At 36.1% G+C, this 12,467-nt stretch overlaps 1 protein-coding gene across 5 annotated transcripts in view; it reads left to right on the top strand.

The window, feature by feature from the left end:
• Positions 1-12,467, top strand: part of BEGAIN (brain enriched guanylate kinase associated) — a 140,085-nt gene that overhangs the window by 71,461 nt on the left and 56,157 nt on the right. For 3 of the 5 annotated variants that reach the window (XM_015865689.2, XM_015865687.2, XM_015865688.2), the window contains one exon: positions 8,176-8,265. The exons of the other annotated variants lie outside the window; for them this stretch is intronic. In XM_015865689.2, the coding sequence (XP_015721175.1) occupies positions 8,176-8,265 (90 nt within the window). The remainder of the gene's footprint in view (positions 1-8,175; positions 8,266-12,467) is intronic. 5 annotated transcript variants of the gene reach the window in all.

Here is a 12,467-nt window from a genome sequence, read left to right as displayed (position 1 = left end):
CAACATTTCTATTGATTTTAAGCTGCCTGGAAGCATCCTTGGAATGTTTCTCTAGATATTATCTTTGTAATCATAGTATGCTCAATTCAAAATACAACTGCTCTGTTTCAGTGCATTTGTATTGTATACAAGTGAAAGTACTGCACTGATAAATGGGTTGCTAGCTGAAATTAGATGACAAATTAATTAGCTGCATCAGGATCTGAAATGTAGAATGAAATGTGCCTTCTCTGTGAGGCTTCCTCTCTTTATGAATCCTGTCATTGGCAGCTCTGAGCTGGTGCTTGGTTCTGATCTCCCACAAGTACCAATTTGCTTGACTGAAGGGAGTAAGATCTGGAAAGGCTGAGATCCATTATTAGAATAAATCTGTTGACAATAGCTGCTTGGCGAAAAAAGCAATTTATGAAAAAAGGCATTTAGGAGCATGGACATTTTGGAACAGATATCTGCAGTTACAGGCAACAGCATAGTCCATCTTCTAAGTGTTAGGTTATTTTTTTCAGCTACTCTTATTGTAAAGCTGTTCCAGAATCCTGTTGTTCCATCATTACAAAATTTCTAATTTCCAATAGAAAATACAATCATGGACAGTTCTGCTCACTCATTCTTAACCCAACACTTTTCTTTAGAAAAAAAATAATTATTTCTCCTCCCTCTTATCTTTAAAAGTGTGGGTACATCCTGTTTTCCTTTTTGTGAACTGACCTAAAGCACCTTTATTTTGAGGGTTTTTTCTCTGAGATACCTCTAAAGTCTCCTAAAAATGCTTTTTTCCTATGTCTCTTCCAGAATGAATTCCTTTCCCAAAAACATGTGACTGTGACAATATTCCCAGAGAGACAGCACTTCCCTCTCTTGCTGAAACACCTCACCCGATAGTTTATTGGAACTGCTCAGAAAACAGACCTTTAGCCTGTGTATTCAGTGTGAAAATGAAAGTTATTGATCTGTCAGATTTAATTTAGGACATCCAAGGTGAAACGATTAAAATATTCTAGTCTGAAATGTTGGCTTTATTGTACTTATCATGTAAGGCAAGTGCTATTTTAAAAAGATGTCTCGTAATTATTAGTTCTTTCAATTTCTCTGGAGGCATCAGTCACGGACTGCTGGATCTATGCAAGTGCAGAACAAAGTCTTTGCACAAAAGAGCTGCTATTCTCAGTAAAGTTAATCCTGTACCTCATTCAGTGTGATTTTATTCACACATTCCTATGCCTACTTAAAAATGTCATCTTGGATTTTGGAAAGGTATGAAACATACATACGAGCACAGCTGGTGTCTGGTAAATACTTACATATATTTAGAAAATACTTCTTATGTAGTCCATTTTCTGGAGCACAGCGTGAATCAGTGATGATCCAGGGCTCCCAAACTTAGAGGCTTCAAGTAAAGGGAAGGAAGGAGGGGAAAAGGAAAAGGAAAAGGAAAAGGAAAAGGAAAAGGAAAAGGAAAAGGAAAAGGAAAAGGAAAAGGAAAAGGAAAAGGAAAAGGAAAAGGAAAAGAAAGGAGATGAAGGAGAGGGAAGGAGAGGGAAGGAGAGGAAGGGGAGAGGGAAGGAGATGAAGGAAGGAAGGAGAGGGAAAGACAAGAGAACAGAAGAGAACAAAGAGAAGAGGAAGAAGAGAAGAGGAAGAGGAAGAGAAGAAGAGAGAGAGAGGAAGAGAACCGAGGAAGAGGAAAGGAAGAGCGAGAGGAAGAGGAAGAGGAAGGGAAGAGGAAGAGTAAAGGAGGAAAGAAAGAAAGAAAAGAAAGAAAAGGAAAAAGAAAAGAAAGAAAGAAAAGAAAGATAAAAGAAAGAAAAGAAAAGAAAAGGAAAAGAAAGAAAGAAAAGAAAAGAAAAAGGGAGAATTAAGCTGATAATTAAGGACTTTAAAGGTAGATTTTAATGTGCTGTGATTTTATGCAGCTGATGTTCTGAGCATTTGTAGTCTTTACATATTAGAGAACCAATCCATTTTCTCCAAGTTTTTCCTATTATGACATTAAAAAAAAAATCATTTCTAGAGACAGCAGTCTTCTTGCCGAGATACCTACTATCAGCAACCCCAAAATGGTTTCCATCCTGAAACAATATGGTTCTGTTAAGGGCCCTCAGAGAGGCCTACTAGAGCAACATTCTTGCCTGAAGTCAAACCATAGAAAGGAGTTAGATGTAGGGCTGCTGCTGAGATGCTGGAGGAAAACTTTTATGATAGGAATAAATTAGGATAAAGTGGTTAATGATGGCCTAATTACATGAAAAGTACTTACTCAACCAGACTAAGAAGAGAGCCAAGTAAAAATGTAAAGAACAGCCCTCGGGTCAGTCTGATACTTGCTTTTGTACACATGGAAAAAAATTCCTCATGAAAACTGGAATATGGCATCACACAAAAACTCACCTTCAAAATAAATGCCTCAGTGAAATTATTGGCTCTTATCACTGACAGCACTGGAGAGACATTACTAAAACTAAAACTTCATGGAACATATAAAACATGTGAGCAAGTATAGTTCTGATGAGAAATATCTACAGATAACAGGTATATTTTTGGCATCTGTACAGGATATTTACGGTTATTGATCCCCTTAGGAAATAACAGAATGCATTTAAGCAGTGTACAAACTATCAGCTGTCACTGAATTGTGCTGCAAAGATGATCTATAACCTTGAAAATGTGACTGCTTTTCTTCAATAGCAATATTTTTGAAGTTGCAAGGCAGCCAGGCTAGCTTATGCTTTTCACATTAAACAGATGATTGGCTTCTCAAGTAGGAAATTCAAAATGAAATATTATTAACAATTTATTATTATTTCCATGCAGATATTGACTGACTAATTCCTATCATATTTTTCCTTAGTTGCAGGAGGGAGTGTTTCTGCACCTGTTTCTCTTTCCCCAAATCTAATAATCAGTAAAATTGCACTCAGCCAGCTGCTGAATTTCAGTTCTGTTAGTATATTTCATCTGTTTAAAGACTGGCAGAATATGAAGTCATATAGCTGCAATAAAATGCAACACTGATACCAAGAGAAGTTATTGCCAACCTTACAAAGATTCACATAATCCTAGATTGTGCTCTAATGGCGAACTAGATTGAAGACGATGGATATTCATGTGTATACGAAATTAACAGTTGCTAAAATAAGTAAAAGTTTGGAAATAATGTGGACTGCTTCCAGGTATTCATTTGAGAGCTTAAGCCAGTTTCTAATTATAAGAAATTTATGTAAGACTGATTAACTCATGTCTTCTCCTGTGGAATTGTTCACAAAGAGTATGAAATGTTCACATTTTAAGAACACAAAGGTCTCTAATTCATTTAGTCATAAATCCTTGCATCTTTTTGGAACACCTGTACTGAACCAATTGCCTGGTGTCTGAATGGAACATAATTTGTGTTTTGGTTACACGTGTAGCTGACAGCATCAACAAGCAAACTAAAACACTTCAGGTAGCTTCAAACACACCACAACCATTCTATCAATATGCCTAATACAGATATGATTATTCATTCAGATTTTTATAGTCTGAGCATGAACACTTAACCTCAAGGGTTTATATATTACTTAGCAACATGTATTTTCCAAAGGTAGTGGATTTCAATTGCATACATATGCATACATACATACACATCTGTGTGTACATATACACACTTCAGAAAAGAATTTCCATATCGTTTAGCAAATATAGATAAACAGATAGATATGTTAGTTATGAATACCCAGTATCATCACTCAGTTTTCCTTTAAGAGAACGCTTTACACTTTGCAAAATTTAACTGTATTAATTGGATTGCTGTATGCCATATTTGCATGTTAAAATGGCTTAGGCATTTCCAAAAATATAACTACTGAAAAGAAAAAAAGTTGTTTTAATCAGAGGTAAAAAATAGACTATGATTTTCTTCATTAAAAAAGTCTTCATATCTGTTTTATTTGGAGTAAGGACCTAAAATATGCCAAGGAAGTCTTCCATAGCGCTAGAAATAACAACTTTACCAACACTCTGAACTGCACATTTTAAAAGTATCTGGAAAAAGAAAAGAAAAAAGAAAAAAAGAAAAAAGGTATGTTGACAACAGAGATACGTAAGCTTGGCAACTAACTTTTCCATAGATCACATTCAGCTAAACATGCTCCAGGCAGGAGTTCCTGAGACTGAGCAAAACTTCCTCCCTGACTCTTCATGGCAGTTGAATCAGGCTTCCCGAGAGCTGACATAGGGATGGTCTTTTCACCTCAGCAGCTAATGCTGAAGAGGTGCTCCGAGGGGAGCATGGCCATAACAGAAGTGTATTGAGTAGGGACTGTAGTGCCTGGGAGAAAGAGAAACAAAAGTGGGTGAAGCTGGAGGTGAAGAGAAGTCTTGGCAGTAGCCTGTTAGAACAGTGGGGTAGAAAGAAAGATAAGAATGAGGGAAAATGTCATTTTGGTACCAGATCATAAACTCAACTAGGGGGATACATAATTCCATAGGAGCCTGTTTTTCAATTAGGAAATTGTATTTCAAATATTCATGAAGATATATTGTTACAGTCCCTGCAGCACTTTTGCATTATTTAATGCTGTGGTCATAGATAGTTCAGGGTAATTCCAGAAATAGAACTGCCACCCCCACACAGAAAATGGATTGTTTGACATTCTTATTAGCCCCAGCCTTTGTTCCATGAAGATGACAGCCAGTTACCTACTTTGGCAAGACTGGTAGGAAAGTAGGTAGTGAGTGCAGCTGACATTATCTCACAAGTGTGTGATGCTAAATCAGCACCACCACCACGTGCTCCTTCAAAAAGGATGGGATGTGGAGGTAGAGTCGTGACAGTATGTCCCAAGGTGTCCCTGCAGCTCTTCCAGCTTTTTCTGTCAATGTTCCATCCATGGTTATTAGTGTTTATAAAAGCATGGCCCTAAAATAGCTGCATGGTGTTAATAGAAGCAAAAATAGCTGTTCTTCTGCTTAGGTTCTTTCATATTGGGGTAAAATTGGGCTAAATTGGGCAAGCACAGGAATCATAATAGCACAACCCAGTTTAAGGGTAGCATTCAAAACTCTCTCAGGTCACACACTGAGTTTAAACTAAAATCAGACCAGGACATATTCTTTCCCATCTACAGAAAATACTTCTGAGTTTTCAGAGGGGAAAGGTTTGGCCTTCTGCCACCCAACCCAACGAGTCAGTAGTTGCTCTTCTGTGGGCAACACAATAAAGCGTTGATCATATTTCAATGAGAAATCCAATTTTTTATTTTTCCAAATTGGCTATATGTATGCAGCTATCATCTGTGATTACTGTCAGATGAGCCACAGACAGTATGTGAAGTAAAATACTGAATATTCTAAGACAAGACAAGGAAACAGACTACAACAGTATGTCCAAGTTCAAACCTCACTTGTCACAGGAGTCTGTCTTAATCACATCAGTGACAGATAAATGAAGCTCTATAGAATGGAAAGGAAAATGAGTTACTTTACTATGTTACAATGCAATGAAAAGTCATTTTAATGTCTGGTAATCTGAAATGTTTCATTGTCAGTTTGTTGGGAGACATATTTTTCCCTTAATGAACTGCTGTTTTTATATAATGACTATAAAAACCATAAGAAATAAGGTTTTTTTATTTTATTTTTCAGTATTTACAACCTTCTTACAACTTTGTTTGAGTGACAGTGTCAGATGTGGGAAAATTTTCCTTTATTTTTCCTTTAAAATTTGTAGTTTCTTTAGACAAATATATATGTATGCATATTTTGCTGATTTCTAATTTGCCAGTGGTAGAACAATATCCCATGTAAATTGCAATAGCTGAGAAATCAAGTTTTGTATTTGAATATTTGGCAAATAAACAAACCTTACAGCTACTAATTATTTTTAAATCTTGCACATGAAAATGTGATTACACTCACTACAACTGACACTGATTATCTAAGACAGGATGTTATTAAGTCACTTTGGAGAGCTTCTGTAAGACCCACCACATTTCAAGCAGAGCTTTTCTTAACTGCATTAGCTCATTTATGGAGCAATTACACAGAACTTGCTGCTGGAAAATGTCAAGAAAAACATTGAGCAAACAACTAAAATGGAATTTACACTCCTCCGCTCTCTATGAAATCAGCTCACAACTTCATAGACTTAAAATATTCTTTCAGGATTTCCTACGCCAAAGCTACTTGCTGTTTATCAGTAAAAGATATGAGAGAGGTTAGTTTAACAAATGCTAAGTGGAATAAAGCAGATAATGGATGTGAAGACTGCAGAGATCTGTCCATGCTGAGATTATGTTTTTACTTCAAGAACACCACTTTAATTAATCCTGTGGATTTGAAAACCAGACAAAACCATTTCAAAATTTGGAAGCTAGCAAACTAGTATTGGGGATTCCTCTGTGAGCCCTAAAATAAAATGAGGAATGTGCAAAATAGAACAGTTTCAAAAATTTCCATTGATTCTGGAAAAACCTGTGGCCGAATTCCCTACTCTTGTTCAAAATTAAGATATGATTTTTAGGAGTAGTTTAAAATTCCACATGCAGATACAAAGTAGATGGTTAGATAGAGACCATTTGCAAATCTCCATTCTTACTATGGACAGTTTTCCTGCCACTCACATTTGAGAATGAATACATAGAGAATACTACTACAGCACTGGTATGTATTAAGTAAGTCTACACCAATTGATTATGAGATTTATATCTGAGAACATCAGGAAAGCTGTTAGAGATACATAATTCAAAGTAATACAGACGACTCACTGAAGAATTGATGATGCTGAAATAGTGCAATTTCAGACATTTGTCCTCGGCTCCACTTTGAATTAAAACTAATATTGCTGTAAGTTCATGAGACAACAGCACTTAAACTTCAAGCCATCTATTATTTCTCTGTATTCTCTTTGATTCTTCATGTACTTAATCCAAGTCTAGTACAGAACTTAAAAGATATTTGAAATAGTCCTTCATTTCTCAAAGAATAGCTCGGTGGCGTGACTAGAGCGATGTACTGGAATTCATATAATTCTTTTCCCCAGAGTACCCTAAAAAATCTTGCTGGTAGTTCCTAAAGTGAACCCATTCTCGCATGGACTTACAAGAAGTAGCTCAGTTTTCTCTATTCATAACTGTGGAGATTCTCTGCTGCTCTTTGTTGCACAGCTGTTGGTCCTGAAACACGTCCCTGTCTGTAAAGATGTGTTTATAGGAACATCAGAAAGGTCACCACTAGTTGACTGCAAGTTAGGATTTTCTGCATGTACAGTGATCGCTGACCACAGCGAAAATCAATGCAAAAATTCTATTTCGTAAATATGAATGTGCTTGAGTTAGGAAAATCTTACCTTTTATTTTGTTTATCCTTCAAGGAATTTAATGTGAATTTCTAATATTACAAAGCATTAAAACAATACTGTTTGGCATATTCTGTGAGGCCTAATACTGTTCTTACTCAGATTTTACTCAGGAAAAACTATCTTTGACTTGAGTGACAATTTGCTTGACTGAGGACTGAACAGAGCATTTTGAATCTTACCAGCATTGCTTGATGTTAATGTTGAACAACAGATCTCATTGCTAATTTGCTTGTTTTGTTGGCCTTTTCTTGGGCTCCGGATCTGCTTTTGCTGTGTGTTATTTGTGGCTTATATTGCTTGTTCAGATTGCTTTCTTTTGTGCTTTTCATTTCCAGCAAATATTTTGCAGCTATTGTTTCTGCTGCCGGTAGATGTGCATGGAACCTGGTATGTGGAACTTGAACCTCAGCCCAGATTTAATTAAAACTATTAAACATATTCTGACTGTGGTGCTCAGAAGGAATTTTGGTGACCCTCTTTCAATGAAGCATAAATTTGGTTAATTTGAGTTTTTACAATGCAAAAAATAAAAGGGCTTTATTCTCAATTCTTATGAGCAAATACTCCTCCAGAAAAGCAGGTGGAGTTGCATCCATTTACAGCCATGATAAAGTCAATCCTAAATGCCTATTCTGTCCAACAACATACATTGTACCAGAAAATTCAGTCAATGTGTGCACTGGAACACCTTCCTGTTTTGTAGACTTAATACTGTTTAAAAGTATGATATTACCAAATTTTTCCATAGCCTACTGATATGCAGCAAATCTAGCTAGGTTATCACTCGTATGTCTTATGAGCCATACCTAGCCATGGTTTATCCTCTATTCATGCTGCAGGGTACGAAATTCCTGGGTGCCAACCTGCCTATGGCAACCTAGAATTCTCCAGGGCAGGCTCGCAAAATCTTCACCTACTCTCTGGGACAGGTAATGAACAAGTGATGTTTTGTGAAGTTCTGTTTTCTTTCTAACCTTCTGATGTCTGTAAAAATGTTTCATTTCTTCACATCAACCTCCAGTCTCTCATTGTTCAGTTGTGCTGCATTTTCTGAACTAGGGGAATGATAGCTGTTTATTATGGTACACTAGATGCTTGCCTCAGCCAAGCCTGTAATAATGATTATTAGCATATATAAAAAATGAAGGTTTAAGATCCACAGTTAATAGTTTTTCTGATGGAGTTCTTATAATAAAAGCACTCTGTATTCTCGTGTTGATACCATAATAATCTGGGCAGTTTACTTTCCAGTTTTAATTGCCAGTGTTTAAATGTTATCTTTCCTTTGTTAGGTTTACATCAATCTACAGTCTCCTGAAATAATTTTTTTTTTTCAGTGTTATAGAGGATGGGAGAAGATGAAGGACTTACGACTGATTCTATTTTATATTCCTATGCAGCACATAATATAATTTAAATAACAACAAATTTATCCATATTTTGCTTAGATTTTCTTCCATTTCTCTCATGAATTCTCACTTTGTTCTTTGCTTCTTGACATTATCGTAAGTGGCAGGTATGTGGTAGAAATGTTATTCATAGTTTTCAATGAAATCTGAAATATTGAAAATGAAATCAGAAATTAATTAGATAAAAAATAAAGATAGGATGAACTTGTACTCCCTTCTTGCATTCTAATGAATGTATCTGAGTAATGGTCATGACTTTTCATGTTTAGAGTGCTGCTAGCATAGGAAAGATAAGTAGGATTCATTCAATATTTTTTGGCACGGTGTCCACTCTGTGAAATGAAAAACAGCAATCCCGGAAAAGTGTTTTGAATTCCAATTTTTCATCCCCTTGGGGTTCTGCAAGTATGCTCTATTCTTACCTGGGTTTTAGTTTGTTGTAAAAATATCTTTATTCTGCTACATGTCCTTGTTAAAAGTGAAGCAAAATATAATCATGGCATGAAACTTTTACAAAAGTTTGATTCTGATTTCAATTTGATTTCATATATGGACATAATTTAATATATATTTATATATATAAATTTACAGAGTCACAGAATAATCTTAGATTTTATGTGGAGTTCTAAAGTGGGTGTCCATAACAAATTTCATAGTCTCAGAATGACATTTAGTGGACTTTCTGAAAGGCTGTCTGAAGAAAAGTTTTGTTTCTGCTATCTCTGCCTATTAGTAATGCTTAGTTTTTGTATTCTGGAGGACAACATGAAAGTTTTTCTCCAAGTATTCCAAAGTTTTAAGTGCACAAATCCAAGATTACATCCCAGGCTAATTAGACAATTCCTAGGATATATATACACTGTCTTTCCATTTTCATTCATTCCTTCAGTTTTACAAAGCTAAGAAAGGATATAATTTTACTGGAGAGATTTTAATAATTTCCTGAATCTCTACTTGTTTCTTTCATGTTTATTAATCCAAATCTTAATCACACTGTTTCAATAAACCTAGACTTAAACTATCTGGGTGCTTGTTATCCAACTGTATTGAAAACATCAGCTTGTTGGAGAAACCAAAATACCATTGGTTTTATTTTATTTTATTTTATTTTTTAATTATTGTTATTATTATTGTGTGTGTGAAAATGAAAGATAATGAATATGACAACTTCAGCACTTACAGAATGAGGATACATTCTATTTTATCTGCCCTGACGCACATTAATCTTCAAAAAATAATTAGGAAGCAAAAACAATTTCAAACAGAATACTAAAGTTGTTCAGGTATAAAGCAAAACACTGCAGCTGTGTTTAGATTATCTCCATCTCTGAATACAGAGCAAACTTATGAGTGCCTTTCCCAAGACAAAGCTACTTCATCAAAATTTGTGGTTTTTTGGGGTGCTATGTCTGAGGGTAGGTTGAAAGTCTTGCATTATCCCTGAAGAAGCACACTATTCACATGTGTTCACATGAATGTCCGCTGCCTCACTTGAGCTTACAGCTCTTCTAAAGAGCTTCACTTACTTCCTCAGTCCAAAAGCTACAGGAGAGCTCATGTCAAAAATAGATAGGACTGCTCATAGAATCACTAATGCTAGAAAAGACCACTAAGATCATCTAACTCAATCATCAACCCGCTTCCACCATGCCCACTATTGTCCTTCAGTGCCACATATTCCTGTTAAGAAGAGTGAAGTCCTATTCCCTCTCCTTTGCCATACACTCACAAAAAAAGACCGCAAAATGTCTTATCTTAAAATGAAAAGCCAGTTCAGCTGAGGAAGCAGGATAAAATAGACTTGACTGAACAAATAAATCATGACATTACATTGGAAAGATGTTTGTATGAAGTGACAGCTCAACATGCTAAGCAGTGGTGAACTTGGTAGAGGTGAACTGATTTAGTTCAGGTACAGTTACCTCTCAGGTAACAAGTCCTAAAATAGTGAAGCTTCAATGTATAAAACAAGGTAGGGCTCAAAGTAATCAGTCAAAGATGACAGATTGCAATTTTTTTCTCCTTTCTTCTTTTTTTTTCTTTTTTTAACTGTAGTACCAGGTTGATCAAAGCACTGAGGATCATTTATTTTTGTAGGAAAACTAAAAATATCTTGAAACATTTCACACACAATAGATAACAGATAACAAGCAGTAGCTCTCTTTTTTAAAAAAACCTTATACATGAGTCCATGTATAGTAACAGTTGCCCTCAGAATACAAATTAAATGTGCACTGCTGAGAATTTGGGTCTGACCAGGTGAAGGTGCATTATTTAATCACCTCTGTTGTTTGTTTTTCTTAGCCAAACAATTATCTAACTATTACCAGAGAAAAACCTTCCCACAAATCCCTAAAGCTCACCTCTCTGGCTTGTCACTGTGCTATTGTCATACAGCAACATGTGATTCAGGAGCTAAATGATAAGGAATGGAGACTGCAGCAAAACAGAACCAATGGCTGCAAGTGTCATCCACTACTCTTCACTCCAAGCACTCTTTGGTAACAATGACATTAACATTCTTTAAAGCTGGACACCAGCAGGTTTCAGTTAGAGATACAACGTGAGCTCTTTGTACAAATTCTATCACAAAACAGGATCATAATGCAACTGTGACCAAATATTGAAAAGTATAAAGATAAATGAGAAACTTCCTCATAGCAGATAAGATATAGTGCTTCTTATGGGAAAAAAAAAACAAAAAAAAACAAAAAAAAAAACCCACAACACCCTAATACACAGTAGCTGATGCTGTTTCTCCTTCCCCTGCCTTAATAGTAATTACGTCAGACTTCTACTGGAGTCAAAAGAGTTTATTTATTTTTTCCAACTACTTGAAACAACCTCTCCCATGGGAAGTGCTAAGCTAGCCTACCAAAATGAGTCCCTTGAGACAGACGTAGATGAAATTCAAATCAGAAGAAAGTGAAGACAGTGAATGGAAGGAAAGAGCCAAGGTGAGTGCAGAGATTATAACCTCTGCTCACCAGCTTATGTCTGGGTGCTTAATACAAAATGAGACAGGTTGACATTCTTTCCCTACTACTAAAAAACATTTATACAGTCCTCACCTGATCCCATTCCAACCTCAATTCCTTAAAAGAAAAAAGAATATAGATTTCAACTTGCTTATGGGCAGTGGGTTTCACTCATTCTTATTACCCATCCAATTATGAACACACAGCACAATTCAAGAGGAACCGCATCCCTTTTTCAGCACAGTGTGATCCAGACAAATCAGGAAGGTAAACAGATAAAAACAAAAATGAGAAAGCTTTAATAACATAATTAAAATATAACTTCATAAGCTTGTGCAATCATGTAGCATGCTGCTTTCAGTAATTTCCAGAGGGAGTGCTTATCCTTGACCATAAACCAAAGCAATCTAGAAAATGGCCACTCAGAGCTGTAAGGAAAGCTGCTGCAAGCAGATGTAGCTTGCTTAGTGACCTGGAGAGCTTTCTTTGAAGTTTGCCTTTAATTGTGCTGCCTCCATTTCTCAATACCTTCCTTTCCCTCCGCCCTCACCCCTTCTTTCTCATTGCTGCTTAGTGCTCTGGATTCCTTAGCAGCATGCAGAGCAGCCTGCAATGATCAAATTTTAGAAAGCAGGCAATGGCTGTTCAGCAGCTTCAAGGCAATTTTTATCTGAGGAAGCCCCCCATGTATCTTTTATTTTTAGCAAAAGCTATTTGTTAGAGTCATCTCTTTCTCCTGCTTTT

This window comes from Coturnix japonica, chromosome 5 (genome assembly GCF_001577835.2).
Source record: "Coturnix japonica isolate 7356 chromosome 5, Coturnix japonica 2.1, whole genome shotgun sequence".
Classification (NCBI taxonomy): domain Eukaryota; kingdom Metazoa; phylum Chordata; class Aves; order Galliformes; family Phasianidae; genus Coturnix; species Coturnix japonica.
The sequence above is the reverse complement of the archived record's forward strand: the minus strand, read 5'-3'. Positions and strand labels throughout refer to the sequence as shown.